Raw genomic sequence first — 22,742 nt, forward strand, 5'->3', positions numbered from 1 at the left:
ATAAAGGGGATGGAACTCCTCTCATATGAGGAAAGACTAAAAAGGTTAGGGCCCTTCAGCTTGGAAAAGAGACGGCTGAGGAGAGATATGATTGAAATCAGTGGAGTAGAACGGGTGCAAGTGGATCGATTTTTCACTCTGTCAAAAATTGCAAAGACTAGGGGACACTCGATGAAATTAGGAGGAAATATTTTTTCACTCAGAGACTAGTTAAGCTCTGGAACACATTGCTAGAGGTTGTAATAAAAGCGGATAGCGTTGCTGGTTTTAAGAAAGGTTTGGACAAATTCCTGGAGGAAAAGTCCATAGTCTGTTATTAAGACATGGGTTTTGGCCAGGTACTAGTAACCTGGATTGGCCACTGTGAGAACGAGCTACTGGGCTTGATGAACCTTTGGTCTGACCCAGTAAGGCTATTCTTATGTTTCCTTATAACACCATGTATATGAATAGCGTCTGCACACTGTGCTGTAGCTATGAGCTGTCTATGTATATAAACAGCACATGTACTCCACATGCATTTAAGCATGGGTTAATTGTGTCTCAGCATCAAAGGCAGAGGCCTGATGTACAGCTTTCCTCAATTAGTTCCACCTGATAACCCGCCTGGTTCTCATTCACTCCAATTACACTCGTCTTGATTTTAACCCAAAGCCTTTTGTTGGTTTCTTTTGGTTGTGTCTCTTCACTAGATGGTAAGCTCTATAGAACAGGCACTACAGCTTAAATAAATATGTTTCTGTAGAGCAGCACATGTCTGGAAATACTAGAGAAAGGCTATACATATCAGTTCTATATCTATCCACAGAGTACTATTCTGTATATCTCGGCCATATCTGTACATGAGGAGCTGGAACTGTACAAAGTACTCTGCATGCCCCCTGTAGGTGTGTGTCTAACATTTATATACAACTGGTGGTAAGGATCAGGAATGTGACTATTTGGGAAGTGAATCTGGGATTAAAAATGTTAGTTGTCCCTGCAATTTGCCCTGCTCTACACGTAGTTAGGCTAGGAGAGGATCCTTTCCCCTTCGTACACTGCCTGATCTCTGGGACATGTTTCCTTTAAAGAGCTAGTCTCCTTCACACTTCTGGTGGGCGTCTTTAATCCTTTTATGGGTACATGTGTTTCTCACAAAGAACCGATTAAGGGCGTCTGGTTCCACTAATTCAGATTTATGTAGTATGGAAAATGTTCTAATTTTACAGAGTTTGGGAAAGTTGGATGAAGAAGAATAACCATTTATGCATTCATGCACCCAACTTTGCTGGGTGATTTGCATGCTGATATATGCGCATATATTTACACACAGAGACAAGACTACATAAATGCCTACACGTACTTTGTGTAGGGGGTTCCAGGGCTGATAGTTTGGGTGGAGGAGGGGCAGAGACGCAACATATCCCACATGTTTTTTAACAATAACATTGTGCGAATGTGTAGAGTACATGCACAGATTTACACCTTTAGAGCACATGCGCCAGCATTTGTGTGCAATTAGAACTGCTTGCTGGGAGCCTGTTTCGTAAAGGCACAAGTGTGCTTGCATCAATTTTATAAAAGAGATGTTTTTTGTTTTTTAATTCTTCTGACATAGCTATTCTGGCACTGAGTCTATAAACCAGCGTATCGCAAACTGTATGTCGTGGCACACTAGTGTGCTGAGGCAAGATTCCGGGTGTGCCATGAGACGCCGGCGAGGAGGAGTGGCGCTGGTTGAGTGCGGTTTATTTATTTATTAAAAAATGTATATACCGCACACAACTATGCAGTTTCCAAATGACATACATAGGGCTCCTTTTACTAAGGTGCGCTAGTATTTTTAGCGCATGCAGGAAATTACCGCACGCTACGCTTCTAGAACACCAGCTCAATGCTGGTGTTAAGGTCTAGCACGCGCAGCAATGTAACGCGTGCTTTTCTGTGCGTTAAAGCCCTAACGCGGCTTAGTAAAAGGAGCCCAAAGAATCTTGTTTCCCTCCGATTGTCACGTATTAACAGACATATCAAGGCAACATCGTTAATCATCCCTGTTATAACAGGGATAGAGCATAAATTTGATCAGTTCAGAAGTACAAACAAGCTTTAAATCATACATCGATGTCTGAGAAAAAAAAATAATTCTAGAAGGTGATTATCAACTGAAATACATCTTAGCATAAGAAGGCATTGGCAAACAATTGAGTTTTTAGCATTTTCTTAAAATTCATCCTCCCCATACAAAACCGCAGGATACCAGGCTAGGCATCCCATAGTAATGTAATGTAATGTAATTTATTTCTTATATACCGCTAAACTCCGTTAGGATTCTAAGCGGTTTACAGAAAATAGACAATAGTGTGCATTAAAATGATAAGTAATATAGGTTTACAGAGAAATATACATTAAAGGATACAATAAAAATAAGATAAATAAATAAAGAATAGGTACTTAGAAATTCCCTTACTGTCCCGAAGGCTCACAATCTAACTGAAGTACCTGGAAAAATAACAATTAGTTGTACGCCAGCCAGAAATATCTTTGATGCTCCGATCCTAGCTTGCAAAGTCGACATTCTATCCGCCAAACTTAATTTCATCCCATTTATGTCTCTAAGCTTTCTTCTCGGTTTATAGATCTGGAAGAATTCTTGTAAGATCTTGGGGGAAGCATGATACAATGTCTGATGTATAATCGCAACAATTTTAAACTGCACTCTTTGTTACATGGTAACCAGTGTAGTTTCTTCAACATAGGAGTTATATGGGTATCCCTAGGAATGCCTGTGATTAATCTTGCAGCGGAGTTGATAAGCATTTGCAAAGCCCTCAACTTCCCTTTCACAACTCCTAGGTATAGTGAATTACAATAAGCCACCCGACTCAGGATCAATGTCTGAACTACAGTACGGAAATCATATGTTGGTAATATTGGCTTCAATCTATAAAGCATTTGAAGCTGCATGTATCCCACCCTGATTATTTTACATTAAGAGAGTCTGCCAAATGCATGATCAATACATAACTGAAATTTTTTAAACAAATTTGTCAAATAAACAAGTAAATGAAGCATTTCCTCTTCTTGCTGCTGGGTCCTGCCTACTTTCAGTTTCCGCGAAGGCAGGACCCGGCAGCATTTCTCCAATAGATTGATCACGATCTTGGGCTGATCAGCCTTCCTCTTCCCGACGGCAGAATTGACGTCGGGGAGAGGAATGCTGGTTGGCCGAAGCAGGGAGAACTTGGGGCCTGTTATTGGTGGCGTTTGGGTCCTGGTCCCCGATGGCAGTGACAGTGGCTTGGGGGAGGGCAGGGAGAAAGAAAGAAAAAGGGCAGGCAGGGAGACAGAAGGAAAGAAGAGAAACGGAAAAAAAAGAAAGGGAGGCAGAGAGAAAGAAAGGGCAGGGAAGAGGAAGGAAAAGTTGGGGGAAGGAATGAGGTCTGGAGGAGAGGAAGCATACAGGCTAAAAGAAGGGAAGAAAGATTGTATGCACAGTCAGAAGAAGAAAGTGCAACCAGAGACTCATGAAATCACCAGACAAGGTAGGGAAAATGATTTTATTTTAAATTTAGTGATCAAAATGTGTCTGAATTTATATCTGCTGTCTATATTTTACACTAAGGTCCCCTTTTACTAAACCGCAATAGAGATTTTTAGCTCAGGGAGCCTATGAGTGTCGAGAGCAGCGCTGGGCATTCAGCGCAGCTCCCTGCGCTAAAAACTGCTATCGTGGTTTAGTAAAAAGGGAAGGGGGTATATTTGTCTATTTTTGTATGGTTGTTACTGAGGTGTTAGTGCATAGAGTCATCTGCTTTGGCCTCTTTGAAAAACCCTGGAATAGGAATGATAATTAACATTTTCTATGCGTACAGTGTGCGTTGTGTTTTTTTTTAAATTTTATTGTTGGTAGATCATTTTGACTTGGTCATTTAAAAAGTAGCTCGCAAGCCCAAAAAGTGTGGGCACCCCTGCCATAGGGGAATCACTAGCTCAGCTTTGTAAACGAGGCCTAGTATAACAAAGAAAATAAATTGCAACCAATTAAATTCAAACATACTAAATTCAAAACATCAAAGTGAAAATAAAATTAAGAGTCATTCTTTTGTTCAACAGCTCAACCCCAACACCCATCACAGATCCAACTCTTACTCTATATCATACTGTATAATCAAATGCCCTAGAAAGAAAGTATGGCAACACCATATTAATTTTTTTTTATGTAATTTGTCTCTAAAATAGTAAGGAGATGGGTCCCAAAGTGCTGAAGCAAGATAGAAGAAAAGCAGAGTCTCTTGTCCCATCTAGTCTTGGCCTCTTCAGAAAAAGAAAGGATTTTGTATCCAAGTTCATAACGTCCTCTGAGAGATATACAGAACTAAGAGACTAGCAAAATAATATGGGTGGGGTTTGGGGAGAGCTGAGGCAGTTATGCACACAGAGTAATTTTAAAATACCGTAATCTATGGAGTAGATATTCAGCAAGCAGTGGTGAGCATTTTGTTGACCGTCTCTGGAGTTATTCCCAGATATTCAATGCTGGGTCATGTCTGTGCTTTGGCACTGAATATTCAGCTTATGCAGAGCCGGCTAGCGCATACCCGGTTCAATCGATATTTAGAACTGTGTTGTACGCGGTCCCATTTATGCAATTACTCTGGCTGGTTAAGTGCTGAATATTGGCACTCAACTGGCCAAGTGCTGCCTCCGCCCCGAAGCACCCTTAAAATACCTAGTTTTCACTTAGGCACTAAGGCCCATACTCTATAAAATGGCGCCTTAAATTAGGCCTAACTTAAGTGGAAAAATCCGTTTAAACACGATTAAAATATATATTTTTTTAAGTAGGCACCTACTGGTGCCTAGATAAATGGTGCCTTCATCATGGCTATGGAGACATTTTACAACGTGTAACACCACTATAGGCGTGGCCTCTGTAATTCAAGTGACAGGTAGGCACAAGACATGTAAGCCTTGAAAACCCTGGCCTACGTTTCCAGCGCCTACCTTTCACAAAGCCGCAATTCTTTAAATAGCGCCATTGCATGACTGACACGTGATCAGCGGCCATTTTTTAGGCAGACGATGATGACAGTACCGTTTAAAGAATCCAGCCCTATTCAACTTTAGTGGCGATAAACCAATTAAATGCCACTAAAAATTAGCAGCTAGCCCCAAACAAGAAATTTAACTACCGGTAATCAGCAACCAGTTAAATGTTTTTGAATATCAACCAGTAAGCATATACCTTCACTTCATGGCAAATAAAAAAGTGTTCATGCCTAAAATATAGGCACAAATTTGATCTGTCACACTTAAAAGCAGGCAAATAATTTTCTTTAATAATAATAATATAACTTTATTTTTTCTATACCGCCATAATCTTGCGACTTCTAGGCTCCAATGTGCCTAAAAAAAAGATGAATTGTTATAGAGGTAAATGCTCCAACTTCCTATGAGCATCAGAGTATTTCTATTTATTAAAATTTGATATCCCCCAGAAGCTTACAACAGTTCTCTGCGGCTAACAATTAAAACATATATTAAATTTAAAAAAAAAAAGAAAGGAGCTCCATAATGTATAGGAAAGACCTATGCAATCATACAAGAGAGAAGAAAAAGGGGCATGTCTTCTAAAAAAAAAAAAAAAAGCGCCATATGAAATACATTGATATCTTCTTAATAAATATGCTCATTTTGAGAACATCTGACCCAAAGGCCCAGTGATTCTTCAGCCTATTGGGAACCACAAGAACAAGGGGACACTCGGAGAAATTGAAAGGGGACAGGTTTAGAACCAATGCTAGGAAATTCTTTTTTCACTCAGAGGGTGGTGGGCACCTGGAATGCGCTTCCGGAGGTTGTGATAGGACAAAGTACATTACGGGGTTTCAAAGAAGGATTGGATAAATTCCTGAAGGATGCGGGGATTGAGGGAAATAGGTAGAGGTAGAGACAAAGGATCACCTTACAAGTCATGGACCTGATGGGCCGCCGCGGGAGTGGACTGCTGGGCGTGATGGACCTCTGGTCTGACTCTGCGGAGGCAACTTCTTATGTTCTTAATTCAAGATTAATATTATTAGGAAGTTGGTTCCAAGAACTTGGCGTCAGATGAAAAAAAGCTTTACGTCTGGTACACTCCCAATTTGTTCTTTTGGGTGACGGCAGAACTAATCTAGAGTCTTGTAAAGACCTAAGCACTCGTGATGGGACATATGAAATAGTTAAAGAGTTTAGATAACTGGGTTCAAGTGTATGAAAGGCTTTGTGTGTTTTAAATCGAATACGATATGAAATCGGTAACCAGTGATATTGCAAGAAGAATGGTGTGACGTGATCAAATTTATTTTTATGTCCTACTGACCTGTACTCTAGCTCCGTTTAGTATAACAGCGTTAAAAAATAAAAACCTGTTTAGACAGTTGACGCTGTTGCCACCCACACAAATACTTTTAAATATTGGATCAATTGTTACTATTCAATATTTTATATTCCATATGAAGCTGGAGAAAATTTGATTGTCATTTGTGACATTACAAAGAATTAGGAGGAATCAGATCAAGGGGGTGTGACACCTGCTAACATAGCTGCCCTGAAGGGAATCACAAAGGAGCGCCAAAACCATTAAGGTGAGTGGTACCGCGCACACTTCACTGTATACAGAGGCGTTGCTGTCATCAGCTGCTGAATATTCCCATAGGCAAATGAAACTCAGAAAACCAAAACAAGCATGATACCAGCCGCTGAAGAGCATATAACCCTTTTCTCCTCCCCCTTCACCTGTCTGGCGGGACATGCGACTTGATTTTCAGTGATGGCAAAAGCAACAGAGTAAGGATTCGGGATTCTGGGAAAAATTCAAGCACTTTCTTGGCTTGATACCATCACGGATTAGTACAAAGCAGACAGAAGGTAGACAGATGGAAATATTGAAGGAGCATGAGAGAAAAATAGATCAAGAACAGATTAATATAAATATTTCCCCCCCCTCCTGTTTGTGTCTCCCCTCTCTACCTCTACTTTATTTTCTTTTTCTAATATTGTATTTCTTTTCCCTCATTCCCTCTGTTTCATGTTGGTTGGTTGATTATTACATTCCCTGTAATTGTCTTTTTAAATATTTGATTTGACTGTAAACCACTTAGACTTTTTCAATGAGTGGTATATCAAGAACCAATTAAACTTGAAATTTGACAACATCTTTAAACTCACCAGAGAATTTTCCATTCTATGGGAAAAAAAGAGACCCAACTGATTTTCCCACCAAAATTCAAATTGGTGACCAACTGACTTTCCTTCCTCATTCAGCTCAAGCCCCGATCAATCAGTTTAAGGACCAACTGCAGACCTCACAGATTACCCTGAAGAAAGCCACAGCATGATGGCTGAAATGTCGGTTCTACCTGACTAGGGGGGGGCCCTTTACAAAGGCGTGCTAGCCGATTTAGCGCGCGCTAAATGCTAACGTGCCCATTATAATCTATGGACGCATTAGCATTTAGCGTGCGCTAAATCGGCTAGCGCGCCTTTGTAAAAGACCCCCTAGACGCGGCAAAACCTGGAAAACTGCAACAACCAGGCAAACGAACTGTTTACAATGTCGGCCAATTCAGAATTCCGTGTGATTGATGCTAAGTACCTGAATATTGAAATGTTGTCTACAATATGCTCTCTAGCTCCCATTAATGCTACTTCCTAAACTCTTTTGACACTTTCAGGATTTGGACCTATCGCACTTCATTTCCATAAACAAGAAACCCTTGGAGACGAGTGAGAAAAGCTTTTAAAAGTTTGATTTTTATTACCTATATCACAGTTGGTCAGTGTTGGTGCTGTGTGTTAATTCAGTCAAGCTGATTGTTGAAAAGAGAGAGTACTAAAGGAGTCGATATTCAAAGCAATTTAATCGGCCAGAAATGGCTCCAAGCCGGTTAAATTGCTTTTGTGGGTTACCCACTGATATTCAGTAACAATCAGTGGCGTAGTAAGGCATGCCCAAGGCATTGCTGTGGGCATCGGTGCCTGTCCTCCTCTCTGCCCCTCCCCATGTTCACAGGTGCAAGCAGCATCTTCCACTTGATGCTCGCGCCAGCCTCGGCTCCCTTGTGATGTCATATCCTGGTCGTGAGATGTTGCTCGTGCCCGTGAACATTTGAAGAGGTAGTGGTGGGTGGAGTGATGCTCAAGCAGCAGGGAAGAGTGGGGAGGCATACAGTGAGGTGATGCCAGGTGCCAACCTCCCTAGCTATGCCCAATGGCATAGCGAGGGTGGGAGGCATCCGGGAGTTTGTGCCACCTGCCCTCTTCTTCCCAACCCTCCCCCCATGTGTGTATGCTCCCTTCCCTTCCCCCAAACATCCTTAACGAACAGCAGCTCCAACTTGATACCTGCGCCGGCCTTGACTCTCCCTCTGACATTACTTCCTGGTCCCTAGACCAGGAAGTGACATCAGAGGGAGAGCTGAGGATGGCCAGAGTAGCAGGTTGGAGCTTCTGCTCACTCAGGCGAAAAGCTAGAGATATGGGGGGGAAGGGAAGGCACACATGGGTTGGGGAGGGGTGGGAAGAAGCAGGGGGAGGGACAGAGAGGAGAAGAGGTACCAGCACCCCTACCAAGGCAGTTCCCAGGGTGCCTCCCCCCACCCTTCTTACTAAGCCACTGGTGACAATTAACTGGTTAGTGTCACTGAATATCACCACAGATCTCTAAAGTGAACACTGTCTGTTTTGTGGGAGGTCTGAGGACAGTGTTAGCACTTCTGCGGTTAAGTGCCTATATTCAGCACTTACCTGCTTAAGACAGTCCTATATTTATGCAGTGTCATTTGGGGGAAATTTAAAGGGCACCAAGCACATTAGTGCATGCTAACCGCTAAAGATGCCCATTATATTCCTATGGTCAACTTTGCAATTGCGCAAGTTAACACACTTTTAGTGCCCTTTGATGAATTCCCCCCTTAGGCAGTTAAGTGCTGAATATTGCACTTAACTGCATAAACCCAGATATTGAATGCCAGTGCCCACACATAGCCTAGCATTAAATATCTGGGAACAACATCCTTAATTGTTCTCTTTTTTAAATATTGTAGTACCTCCCCTTTTTCCATTTGTTTCTGTCTGTCATTGTCTGAATTTATGATGTAGATTCTATTTGTCAAATGTTCACCCCTATTTTATATGACGAAAGCTGTATTTTTATTGTACACCGCTCAGAAGTCTGATTGAGCGGTATAAGGAATTTGAAACTTGAAAACATCTTAGAATTAAAATGCAGTTCTGGCGGGCACAACATAAGAGAAAGCACATTTTAAAACAAATCTGGATTATTCAGCAAAATCCCTGAGTTGCCAGTAAATGACAGAAATCTGGAGATATTTGTGGCTCACTTGTTGACATGTTGAGAAGGAAGATATTGGTATGGGTTTAAGGATATTCAATTTTAACCTGGCAGATCTACAGTTTGCATGAGATTTTTGTTTGTTTGCGTTGAATGTCTCTATATGTCACAGGGCAGAGACCAACTAGAACAGTAAACAGAAAGAGGGACAGACAACAGGATGCCTAGTTCATGATAAAGTCAGCTGAATTGTACCAAGCAAAGGAAAATACTGCCATATTCTGCTGCATTTTGAAACAATAAGGACTCTACATAGAGGCAGCAAATTTTCAGGATGTCCACAATGAATTTGCATGACTTTCATTTGCATACACTGCTTCCATTGTATGCAAATCTCTTTCATGCATATTCATTGTGTATATCCTGACTATTAAGAGGGTACTCCAGGACCGACTTGGGAAACACTGTGCTAGGCGCTATTCTGTAAACCTAGCACATACCCGTTGCATAGCATGCAAATAAACCATACCTGTGGGTGGAGCATAGGTGTGTCATGGGCATTCCGTCTAACAACACACTCCACTTGTAGACTACTAGGAGTTCCATATGCTGCAAAGTAGAGAATGACACGGTGACAAAATTCATCACCGTTCCCATCCCCACGGAAAACTGTGGGAAACCATCCCGTGTCATTCTTTAGTGTCTATCTCAACCTCAGTCCTTCGACACCAGCTTTCTCCAATGCAAGGCTTGAGGGTCAGTGACTGGGCCCATTCACACTCTGGTTCTTATATGAGCCAAGTATAGGATAATGAAGCCATTGTGACATCACTGATGTGATTGGCTTTTAGGCATTGGTGGAATGAGACATTATGACATCACAATATCTGCTCTGGATACCAGAGACTGTCATTCTTTAGTCTTTCTCAACCTCAGCCTTTCGACACCAGCTTTCTTCAATGCAAGGCTTGAGGGTCAGTGGCTATGCCCATTCATAGTCTGATTCTTATATGAGCTACTGTGACATATGAGCCACTGTGACATCACCATGTGATTGGCTCTTAGGCATTGGTGCAATGAGGCATTATGACATCACAATATCTGCTCTGGATACCGGAGACCATCATTCTTTAGTGTCTTTCTCAACTTCAGTCCTTCTACACCAGCATTCTTCAATGCAAGGCTTGAGGGTCAGTGGTGTGTCCATTCATACTCTGATTCTTCCCTCTCTCCTTAAAGAATGACATGGAAATGGTTTCCCGTGGTTATCCGCGGGGACAGTGATGAATTTTGTCACCGTGTCATTCTCTACTGCAAAGCACAGTTAAGTGTGGCATTCACATGGTGTAAGTAGTCACACCTACAGTAGATATTGGTACACCAAAGCTGCTTTGCACTAGAATTCCATAATGGGTTAGATCAGCCCTAACGCCTAGATAGGTAATATAATTCCAAATAGTACACAACTGTAAAATATATCAGCTTAGTATTGAATAACAATTCAACCTAGTCTAATTCAAAATCATTTTCCCCTTATCCGTACCCCATCCATTCTTTGGATCATTCATTCACAGTCCCTCTCATCCCTTTCCACTTTTTCCTTCATATAACTGCTGATCATCTTACCCAGGTCTTAATGAGTCACTGCTATCTGCTTATTGCTTGCAAAATCTTTTCTCAAACTGAAACCATAGTTTGCACAGCAACTGGTCCGGTTTAATGTTTTGTCTTAAAGACTGTAATTCTGAAAGCGGCCATCTGTGCATTTAGACAAATTATGAGAAAGCATCCAGATGAAAAGCGATGTGTCTAACAGGACCTATTTGTCTCTTTATTTCTTGCAAACATAGGGGTGCTAAAATCTATGGTAGCAATTCTGTAAGGTTGTGCCAAATTACCATCTATAATAAATTATATTTGAAAAAAAAAAAAACCCAACTCTGCAAATGTAGCTTGTTAATGCTTTGAGCATATATTAATTAGTTTTAATGTACAGTGTTGTGAATGTGTACCTCTAGTAGCCCTATAGAAATGATATCTAGTAGTACAGTATTGTTTTTACATCCAAAGAGCACAAAAACTCTTAACCCCTCCATGTTTTTGTATTGACTTGTACTAAAAAAATGTGAACTGAAATTTAAGATACAAAAGAATAGCCACGGCTTTATGCCACTCCCCCCGCACATGCAGATAAATTGATTTATAAATGTTGCTTTATGTGTGGTCAGTCTGCGGTGTGAATCCCTAATTTAATAGATATCATGCCTGCCCTAGAGCTTATGGACACAGCCAGACACCCAGATGCTGGAAGGCAGACACAGACCAATAGCCTTGCCAGACTGGCAGAGCTGTCTGAGCTGGATAAAGCAAGCCCCACTGCAGGCTGGACATCAGCAGAATTCTGAAAGTATATTTTCTTAATAACCTTTATTTGAAATGTTAGCTTACTATTATCAAAAAACAACAAAAAGCTTGTGGAGAGTTGATGTCCAAGATGAAGGCTTTATTAAGACAAAATAATTAATCCACATAAAAACATCTAAGACCTAAACCACTGGAAACATATGGACCCAACACGGTCCGTGTTTCGACGTAATTGTCTTCTTCAGGGGTCCCTAGTGGTCCTATAGACAGATTTGTGGATAAATTACAATGATAAGCGCTGTGCTTAGAAGGCAATCTAAAAGCGAAAGCTTACTATTATCATCATTACCTGCTTTATTTTGTTTGTTTTTGCTTTATATATTTGACAGCACAAATCCTTGTCATTCGCTAAAGTTTCCTGAATCAAAGTTGCCTGCAGTTGAATCTTCTCAGGGATTCCTGCAGCCCTTTCAACTGTAACTAAACTTTTGCCATATGTCACCCCGATGTTCCAGAATAGTTCCCTGCCTATCCCAGCCCTGAATAATATCCAGGCAAGCTCCTGCTGAGTGCTTGGGAAAGACTTTGCTTTATGTTTAATTTAGGGGGAAAACTATCGATATGGATTACCGTTAAGATGGGTTATTTTATTGTTTAGCCTGGGTTATTAGTAACTAGCCCTCCCCCTCCCCTTTTTTACTAAACTGCGATAGCATTTTTTAGCGCAGGGAGCCACGCTGAAAGCTCCGCGCTACTCCTGACGGTCATAGAGTTCCTATGAGCATCAGGAGCAGCACGCAGCATTCAGCGTGGCTCCCTGCGCTAATAACTGCTATCGCAGTTTAGTAAAAGGGGGTTTAGGTCTCCTTGCATTAAAAAAGGGGACTATACTAAAATAGAGCCAGTTAGTGGTAAAATAACCCATATTAGCAGTAGCCCACATTGATAACTTTCGCCCTATTTTTATTTATTCTTATTTATAAAGCTTTTAATACTAATTTTATATCGGAACACAATCAAAATAGTTTATTAAATGTGTTATATTATCGAATTACCTTTCTGTAATCCATATATCTAATTTCTTAGATATGTACTGCCATTCATTACTTTCTCTTTCTCTTTTTATTTTAATTCTTATATACCGCTAATAACCGTGAGGTTTCTAAGCGGTTTACAAAAATGATGCATTAAAGATACAATAAATAAACACTAAATAAATAAGATAGGTACTTGGAAATTCCCTAACTGTCCCAAAGGTTCACAATCTAACTAAAGTACCTGAAGAAACAGTATGAAAAATAAAAATAAAAAGACAGAGGTTTTATCTTGCAACTGTTACATCTAGACCAGTGGTCTCAAACAGGTACTATTTTGAGGCCCTGGGTATGTTTATCATAATCACAAAAGTAAAATAAAACTGTTTCTCGATCATATGTCTCTTTAGCTATAAATGACAATATTATTATTAAGACTTAGCCAAAAGGAAAGATTTAGAAACTAGAAAGAGTTTTACCTCATTTCTTTAATAAGACGTTAACTATTTTTTCTGAGGCCCTCCAAGTACCGACAAATCCAAAATGTGGCCCTGCAAAGGGTTTGAGTTGGAGATTACTCATCTGCTATGAACCCTAGGGTTATTTTATGCACTTCAACAAAGGCTGATGAATGTAATAAACCTTGCAAATGCTTTCACAAATGCTAACACTCACCATAAGGGTTGCTTATGTGTGTTAATGGCACTTAACACATGCTAGTGAAAGTTTTAATGCCCAGAACATGGATCCATGAAGTTTGGATGATAACATTCACATATACTTACTAATTTCAACTGCAGAAATTTGAAGCAAGAGGTTAGAATTATAAGGCTTGTTATTTAGACGGAAGAGATGTTGCTCGTATCTAATCACCTAACATGGTTATCCATGTCTGAAAAGACATACAGTAAAACCTTGGATTGCAAGCACAATTCATTCCAGAAGCATGCTTGTAATCCAAAGCACTCATAAGCAAACTTCCCCATAAGAAATAATGGAAACTTGCAATTCAGGATTCTACTGTATTTGATTGGTCCCAGAATTGTTAATTTTTACAGTAGGAGTTCTGGTTTGAAGTTTTTATACGTTTCAGTGAATCTGTAGGTTTAGAATAATGTCATGCACCTTACTCTACAGAGGAAATTAATTGAAAGCAAGGTAGGAACTAATAAAAGGCAAAGATTTTTTATCCTCTTGGAGATTTCAATTCGTCAACAAAAAAAGGGGACTTTAGCTTTTAAATTAAAAATAAATGGCATCTTTTACGAAGCTGTTTAGCATGGGCCAATATGGCAACTGACCCAAAGCCCATAGGGATTTAAAGGGCTTCAGGGCTGTTGGCGTGCAGCTTTGTAGAAAGGGGGGAGGGGAGGAATGCTTTGCTTTTATTTCAGTTCCCAACAAAGGTGGCTTTTTGGGGGGACGTGAAGTCCTTTTTCAATGATGACTTTTTTTTCGTGGTTACAGAATGGAAAATTCTCTTTTGAATAAGTCATCTCATGTTCCCCCCTCTTTTACAAAACCGCGGTGCTGGCTGCCGCGCGGCAAATGCTCCGACGCCCATTAAATCGCTACGGGCATCGGAGCGATTACCGCGGCTTTATTAAATGAGCCCTTTGTGCAAAAGTGTTAACTGCTTTTTATTTTTAGACATCAGTAGGAACTCTGGAAAAAAACACAAGCACTATTCCAGGCTATACCTGAGATTTACAACACTAATCCAAAGTAAATATTATAAAATATGATAAATCATTTGTGGAGATCACTAATACTAAAGCTTTCAGTGAGACTCTCAGCCCACTTCTGAATTTGGTATACAGTATTAGTGAAGTATACATTAAAGAGATAATACATATACCTAAGCTTGGAATCAGAGTGTCTATATAATATCCAAATCACACATACAAACACAATAATAATATGATTTGATTTATTGACTTTACATACTGCCTTCCACAGCATGGAATTAACGAGGCCTTGGACACAGCCTCTCCTATATCACCATATGAATGAAATGGCCATGTTTACTAAAGTTTAGTGAATGCAGCCCACTGTATTCCTATGGTCCATACAGCACCTAAAGCGCACTAAGAGCTAATAAGCAGGGCCCTCCCTACATGTGTACATATATGTGAACATACATGAATGTACCATATATAGGTGTGAGGGGGAGGTAATTGTTGAAGGGAAGAGTGTGACTCCTTGTGACCCTGGGCAAGTCACTTAATCCCCCCAATGCCCCAGGTCTGTTAGATTGTGAGCCCACCGGGACAGACAGGGAAAAATGTTTGAGTGCCTGAATAAATTCATGTAAACCGTTTCCGAACTCCCTTGGGAGAACAGTATAGAAAAATAAAGAGATAACATTTTAAAATACTGTCCTCACAGGTAAAGCCTGTTGTATATGCAGAAAAAGGTTTTTATTTCATAAAATTGCATGTCCACATATGGCAATAAAATGTAGACATACAGAAAAAATATGCCTGTGTTAAGTGATCTATGCAAATGCATTCCTGGGGCATAATTTGGACAGAGTAATCATATATATCATGGAGGGAATTCGATAAATGGCACCGAAATGTAGGCACTGGAAAAAATTCCATCATTACGCACTATTTTATAAAGGGCGCATGCTTTTATATAGAATAGCAACTAGCACGGATCCCATGCCTAACTTTGGGATGCCAAACTTACACCTGCTGAAACCGTGTACAACTTTTTAGAACGTCCCTGACATACCCATGGTCGTTAGGGGTCGTGCCTTACAAAAAGCATGCATCCAGATGCACGTGCAAATTTTAATGAGAGTCAAGTAACATGAATAATTGGTTGTTAGCATCCAATGATTGATGGTTCGGAGCTCATTATTCAATTGATTTGTGCACGCAGCATTAAAGCGCACTCAAAGTTGAAGGCAGAACTTTGGGTGCTAGAAAGGGGAGAGTGTGGCGCAGTGGTTAAAGCTACAGCCTTAGCAGTCTGAGGTTGTGGGTTCAAACCATGCTGCTCTGTGTGACCCTGGGCAAGTCACTCAATCCCCCCTAGATAGATTGTGAGCCCGCTGGGACAGACAGGAAAAACTGCTTGAGTATCCGAATAAGTTCATGTAAATTGTTCTGAGTTACCTGGGGAGAATGGTATAGAAAAATGAATTAATAAATATAGAATCCTAGGATATGCAGAAAGTACATGGGCCCTTGTGCACTGGTGGAGCTGGTTAAGGGATCCTATTTTATAAAAGAAACATAATTGATACCTGCTTAACTGATAATTAAGATCTAGCCTACTTCAGGGGAAAAACTAGCATCCAAGCGCAGGCACTTTCAGTGGAAGGGTTACCTTCAAAAGCTCATCGTAAAATGCATTGAGTTAGTCCAATAAAAAAGGTATCACATCACCTTTTTTCCTTTGGATTGTTTTGTTGTACTTCTTTATATTACAGCAGCCAGATCCTAAAATGTGGAATTTGCTCCCGAGTTACCATAAAAAATATGGGGGGAACATGAAGGCATTCTTTTCTCCTGAGGGGAATTAGGAGGAGTCAGTACTAAGTTTAAACAGTAACTGGTTTTAAGAATTAGGTGTTATGATTTTACTGAAGAACCTAACCCCCTCTTCTATGAAACCGCGCTAGCGGTTTTTAGCGCAGAGAGAGCTGCGCTGAATAGCCCGCGCTGCTTCCGATGCTCATTGAGTTCCTATGAGCGTTGGAAGCGCCCCACGCTAGAAACTGCTAGTGCAGTTTCGTAGAAGAGGGGGGGGGGTAAGGGTTATCATTTCTATAGTGCTACTAGACATACGCACTGCTGTACATTGTATATGCGTTTTCATTTGCTGACCCAAAAGAGAGGAACCAGACTCCAACTCACCCCAGATTATTTAGGAAACAAGAGAAAGCATCTTTGTTTTTGAGAAGTTATGAGGCAGCACAATGCAACAAATGAGAATTTGATTATTTTATGAATGCCAACATGGATAATGCAGCATGTGTTTTAGTGACTATGGGGTCCTTTTATTAAGGTGCGCTAACCACTTTAGCGCACACTAAAGATTAGTGCGCGGAAAATGCTAAGGCGCCCATAGAATATAATGGATGCCTTAGCCTTTAGCGCGTCTTATGTGTTTTACTGACTCTTCTTGTAATGTGTGTTATTAGTTATGTTAATAATTTGCAATGTGGATGTTATTGTGTACTCCCCCTTGGAAAAGGCAGAATATAAATTACCCCCCCCCCCCAATAACAATGGATTTCTATGACATGAAATAAGGTACTATGTAGTGGTTGTAAACTGTTTTGGAAAAGTTGGATAGAAGAGAACCAAATAAAATGCTTTGATAAAATAGGCACCTTTCCGGGCTTCTCTAAGCACCCCGTTATAAAATTATCCCCATGAAATACCGGGCCGTCTTAACAGGCATCCTAGGTGGTGGCCTAGGGCGGTAGCTTCTGGAAAGAGGCAAAAAGCAGCTGTTGTCCAAGCAAATCAGATCTTGACAGTCACATCAGCCCAACAACTGATGAGGAGGGTAAGCGACTTTCAAACAGTTTGCTCAGCCAGATAAATAGCCTCTGCAAATTAATCTCCTATGTGGGTGCGTGTACATTGTGTTAAAAAAATAAAAATAAATAAAAAATACAAAGCTTGTTTTCTGCATAACTCTTTCAAAACTTGACCAATTTCAACACAATTTGGGACATATCATCCTGAATCTGCAATTTGCAACTAGCCTACACTCACACCAGACACCTTAACTAAACAACATCACTTCATTACTTGATTCTTCAACTGTCACAATGTTTTCTTCAGTGCAAACTAATTGGGCCCTGCCGCTTCCTGACCGGCCAAAAGTCTGTTTTTCACAATTTCCTTAAAGCATATTCTACACTTAAGAACATAAGCAGTGCCTCCGCCGGGTCAGACCATAGGTCCATCCTGCCCGGCAGTCCGCTCCCGCGGCGGCCCAAACAGGTCACGACCTGTCTGAATCACCAGAAGGGGCTCCCTTGCCACCTTGGTTTCTCATTGAAGTCCTATCTTCCCATCGAAGTCCTAACCCTCCGGTCTTGCACATGCACGACCTGGTTGGCTTTCTATACTTATTACCTGGTTAGCTTTCTAAACTTGTGTTACATCCCAGCACCTCTCTCAGTATCCCACGATCCCTTTATCCCTCAGGAATCCGTCCAATCCCTGTTTGAATCCCTGTACCGTACTCTGCCTGATCACTTCCTCCGGTAGCGCATTCCAAGTGTCCACGACCCTTTGGGTGAAGAAAAACTTATCCTTTTCTACCTCTTTTCTAGAAATCTTAACCTTTCTCCAGGATAAATTTTTTAGAGAGCGGCTATACTACGTCCTAAAATAAGAGTACTTGCACGTTTCAAAAAAACACAAAAAAACCCCACGAACACACAGGTCACTAACAAAGAAAAAGCAAAAAGACAACTCATGTAATAAGGATCAGATCTGCCTGACTGAAAACCATGGTAACTGTTAATAAAGGCAAAATGGCGTCTATGCATATCATGATAATAAACACTAGGAAGTGGGGATGTCTTTTAGACGAGGTGGCTGGCGTGAATGTAGGCTTATTACACATGTATTAGGGATGATATTTTCCAAATTGTATTACAATTGGTCAAGTCTGACAGTTATACAGAAAACAAGCTTTGTATAGTTTTATTTCTAAACATAGCACATCTATGAAAAAACAATTCATATTCAAAAAAATATGATGTCAGGTATTATTCTGAGAGGTGTTGAGGTAATCACAGCTGTTGAGTTTATCAGAATTTGGATGGGTTCTAGGGATCTGCCAGCTCAATGACTGAGGTGCAAAATGGAATTCACCTAGGCACCAAAATGGTACATTTCTGAAGGACACTCCCTTCCTCACATCCCACATAGGACACCAACTGCTCTCTCACAGCTGGTTGCTTCAGGCCGCTTTACTCTTATTCATCGGATAATTGACGTTTGCCCCCTTTTCACCTATCTAAGAATCCTATGATGTCTCTCGGTTTCCAGTGTCAGTATTTTCGTTTAGTTCTTAAGGCAGGCTATCATTATTATTATTATTTATAGCACTTAACTCATAAGATGCATCCAGAAGCTTAGGAATTATCCAGGAATTGTTGTAAAACATAGCTTGAACTTAGCAAAACTGTTGACAACTCCAGAGACTCAGAGACTCTCTATTTCGCTCTTTGTTGTTTGTTTGTGTTGTTAAGTCTCTCATTTCAACTCCTGCGGGTTTTGTTTGTCAAAATTATTTTTTGCTGTTGTCAAATCTGTAATTGTCAGATTTTTTTTAAAGAAATGTAGCTAGTTTTTTTTTTTGTTAGAAGTTATTATTGGAAATGATGTCGATATGAAAATTGATAAAGAAAATAAAAAAGAAATGTAGCTAGTTTTGGGATAACACCACCAAAAGCTCCTACAACAATAAGAAACCCCCGACATGGCTTGTTTCTATTGACAGGTCTTCGACTTTATTAATTTCTGTCTATATTATTACTCACAGATTTCAGATGCTATAGTAGCTAGATGTTTTCGTTTAAAAAAAAAAAGGCCAGATACAGCACAGGCAGTACAAGGCTTGCTAGTATTTTGGGAGTCCTTGTGTCATCTCATTGTAGAGAAACTTGCTGTAGCATGGACTTGTGTGTTCAATTTTGCTGAACAAAATCGGCCTGTCCTTTTCCCAAAACAGGAATGGTATATTTACTGGGGAAATGATCAGTAGAGTAATGCTCAAACAGGATAAAGTTCTGATAAGGGATAGAAAGAAGATCCTGTCTGTGTCTAAAATCCTTTATGCCCTATGGGATGCAAGTGAGCTAATCTCTTGTACTCTGATAATAACACCGTGGCCAGAACAAAACTTTTCCAACCAAGCAGCAAGCTATATAACCTTTCTTAGCTAGAATTACTATGCTTTACAAGCACTAATTTTCAGTAACTTTTTTCTTAATGTCTCTGTATAGAGCTTGCATTTATATGCACTGTCATTTTGAGATGAATATTTCTTTATCTTGATTATATGTGACCATTTCTGGGAGAAGGGGGACTAAAGCCTCCAGAAACGAAAAAAAAAATAAAAAATGAGATTTTAGTGAATTTTTTGTTAGAGCAATTTGTGAGGCAACTTTTCAAACTCCATCCTTGTATGGGAACAAATAAAAAATTAACAGAAATTCAGACATGTAACTTTTGCAGGCTGCTTACAGACCCATGACATGAAAAAATCATCCGCTCTCCCAGAGATGGATTTTGTCAAGAAAAGTTCCTAAATTTAAAAACTACAGAAACAATTTTCAGTGAACAAAAGAGTTTGGGGGAGAGGCATCCCCCTCTGATTGACTTACAGCTGTAAGAACAAATGATCAAGATTTGATGTAATAATGATTGTTTCCAGGGACTCAATGTCCAGTTGTCAGACCCCCAAATGAAACTGCTGGAGGCTCTTTCCCAGCAGACAGGCAAGACGCCAGAGCTTCCCACTGTACCCCTCACTTCTCAACCATTTCTCTCCCTCCCCCCCCTTTCCACTTTAATTAGAATCTAATTATGGCGCCTGCCTACCCTTCCCGATTATCCTCCACCAGTTGATGTCTATAATTCCAAAGTTCTCTCTGGCGGGATCCATCCGAGTGAAATTACATTACATTAGTGACTTCTATTCCGCCTGTACCTTGCAGTTCTAGGCGAATTACAAAAGATCTAACTGGACATTTCCAGGATCGTTACAATTTTTTGGTTACAAGTGAGATAAGAAAGCTGGATAATTCTAGGAGAAATTGCGAATTAGATAACAAATAAGATAATTGGACATTTCTAGGCAATATTACAAATAGGATAACAATTAGGAAAGCTGGACATTTCCTGGAGCTTTACATTTTAGGGAACTGTATTCTTGGTTGATTTTTAGAAGAGGAAAAGATAACCAGAGAAATGGAGGCTTTGAGAGGGGATTTTACTAGGGAGGAGAGGGATGAGGGTGAGAGTTAAGGTATCTGGACAAACTTCTTTTCTCATCCATCCCAGGTCGCGATGCTCCTGCCCTTCAGGTCACCTCTCTCCTCTTCTAACATGGCCTATACTGCCCCATCCCCCCATGTCTTCCCTCCCTGTTCCCTGCTTTTTATTTATCTATTTAAAAAAATTTATATACCGCATACAACTATGCAGTTTCCATATCACATACATAAAATCTTGCTTCCCTCCGATTATCACATATAACATAGACCATACATTACATTACATTAAGTGACTTCTATTCCGCCTGTACCTTGCAGTTCTAAGCGGATTATAGTATAAGATAGCTGGGCATTTCCAGGAAGTTACAATTTGGGGGGACGTTTACACAGTAGATGCAGGGGGATTACAATTTAGGGGACGCTGACCTAGTAAATGCAGGGGGATTCCAGTTTAGGGGAGGATAAATAGAGGAGGCAGAGGGGAGAGGTGGGGGAAGGGAGGAGAATTGAGGAATACTAGTAGGGAAGAAGAGTTTAGGGTTGGTTACTTGTTAGGGTCTACTTGAGCTAGACCAGGGATCTCAAAGTCCCTCCTCGAGGGGCCGCAATCCAGTCGGGTTTTCCAGGATTTCCCCAATGACTATGCATTGAAAGCAGCGCATGCACTTAGATCTCATGCATAGTCATTGGGGAAATCCTGACAACCCAACTGGATTGCAGCCCTCAAGGAGGGACCCCGAGACCCCTGAGCTAGACTGTGAGCCTCGGGGACAGATAGGGTCGTTTTTTTCTCAAGTACCTAATTTCATTTTAGTTTGATACATTGTCAGTAAAATGCAGAAGTGGTAGATCCAAATCCTAAATAAACATCATTAATATACTAGGGATAGAGCACAGATTCGGTCAATTCAGAAGTACACAAACAAGCTTTAAATCCTACATTGATGTCAGAAAAATTCTAATGGGCGATTATTAATGTTAGCATCATTGGGTTTTCCCATTTTTGCCTACCCCCTCTTCCCCCCATGAGTCCTGTTCCAGTTTGCTTCTGTCCCCTAGGTTTCTGATTTTGTCCCCCTCCGCTCCCCTCCCCCCCCCCCAGCCGTCTTTGGGGTGGTTCAGTCCGCCACGGCCCCGGGGCGCGCTCTGGTCGCACTTACTTTCTTGCTGAGGGGTGTCGCTGCCGCTGGTGAGCCCCGGGGACTCGAGCAGGCTCCTGCCCGCCTCGCCCGCCGGCTCCTCGGCCTGAGCCGCCGCCGCCATGTCCCCGGCCTCCTCGAGATCCAGCAGGTGACTGACCGAGAAGTTCTTCTTCGCTTGCAGCGTCTCCAGGCCGGCCGCCCCCGGGCCGGAGAGGGCCGCCTGTCGGTCCATGGCCTGGGCATAGCTGGACGTCATGATGAGCCCCCCCCCCCCCCAAACTCAAGCTTCCCGAAAGAGGAAAAAAAAAAAAAGGGGGGGGTCCGTCGAAAGTCCGGCTGTCCCGAACGGAGAAATCCAACGAATCCCGGACTCCCCCCCACTTCAGACCTTCCTCTCGGGCCCCGGCGGGAGAAAACGTGGTTCGGCTCTAAAACATCTTCCGACTTCAAGCAAAAAAAAAAAAAAAGAAGAAGAAAAAAAAAAAGTTTCCCCTCCCGGCAAACTCTAAGGTTTCACCCCCCCCAATGATGTGTAGCAGATGTGGTGGGAGAAGGCAGGATCCCGTCCTCCCCTCCCCCCTCCTCCTCCTCCTCCGCAGTCCAACGGCCGAGTCGGTCTCGAGAGCCTTCCCTCGCTCGCGCCACTCTCTCTGGCGCTTCAAAAGGAGCCCTCGAGACTGGCACGCGGGCAGGACGGTTTAAGAAGAGGCTGCAATTACGTGGCCCCCCAAAAGCCTCTGACGTTTCACAGAGCCCCCCCCCCCACCCCCGACTACCAAATCCTTTTGGATTTCCTAAAGTAGATTCCGTTGTCAGGGTCTGTCAAAGAAAAAATAAATAAATAAATAAAAGCCCCTGTCAGTCAGGCACCCCCCCCCCCCGCCCCACAACATGTGCCTGAT

At 41.4% G+C, this 22,742-nt stretch overlaps 1 protein-coding gene across 2 annotated transcripts in view; it reads right to left on the minus strand.

Moving 5' to 3' along the window:
• Positions 1 to 22,290, minus strand: part of PRRX1 (paired related homeobox 1) — a 132,497-nt gene extending 110,207 nt beyond the window's left edge. Inside the window, exon 1 of one of the 2 annotated variants that reach the window (XM_033962221.1) lies at positions 21,859 to 22,288. In XM_033962221.1, the coding sequence (XP_033818112.1) occupies positions 21,859 to 22,096 (238 nt within the window). In that variant the 5' untranslated portion in view covers positions 22,097 to 22,288. Of the gene's footprint in view, positions 1 to 21,858 lie in introns of both variants that reach the window. The other variant, XM_033962222.1, reaches the window with a different exon arrangement.
• Between the last annotated feature and the right edge of the window lie 452 nt (positions 22,291 to 22,742).

The sequence above is a fragment of the Geotrypetes seraphini genome, chromosome 10 (genome assembly GCF_902459505.1).
Source record: "Geotrypetes seraphini chromosome 10, aGeoSer1.1, whole genome shotgun sequence".
Classification (NCBI taxonomy): Eukaryota; Metazoa; Chordata; class Amphibia; order Gymnophiona; family Dermophiidae; genus Geotrypetes; species Geotrypetes seraphini.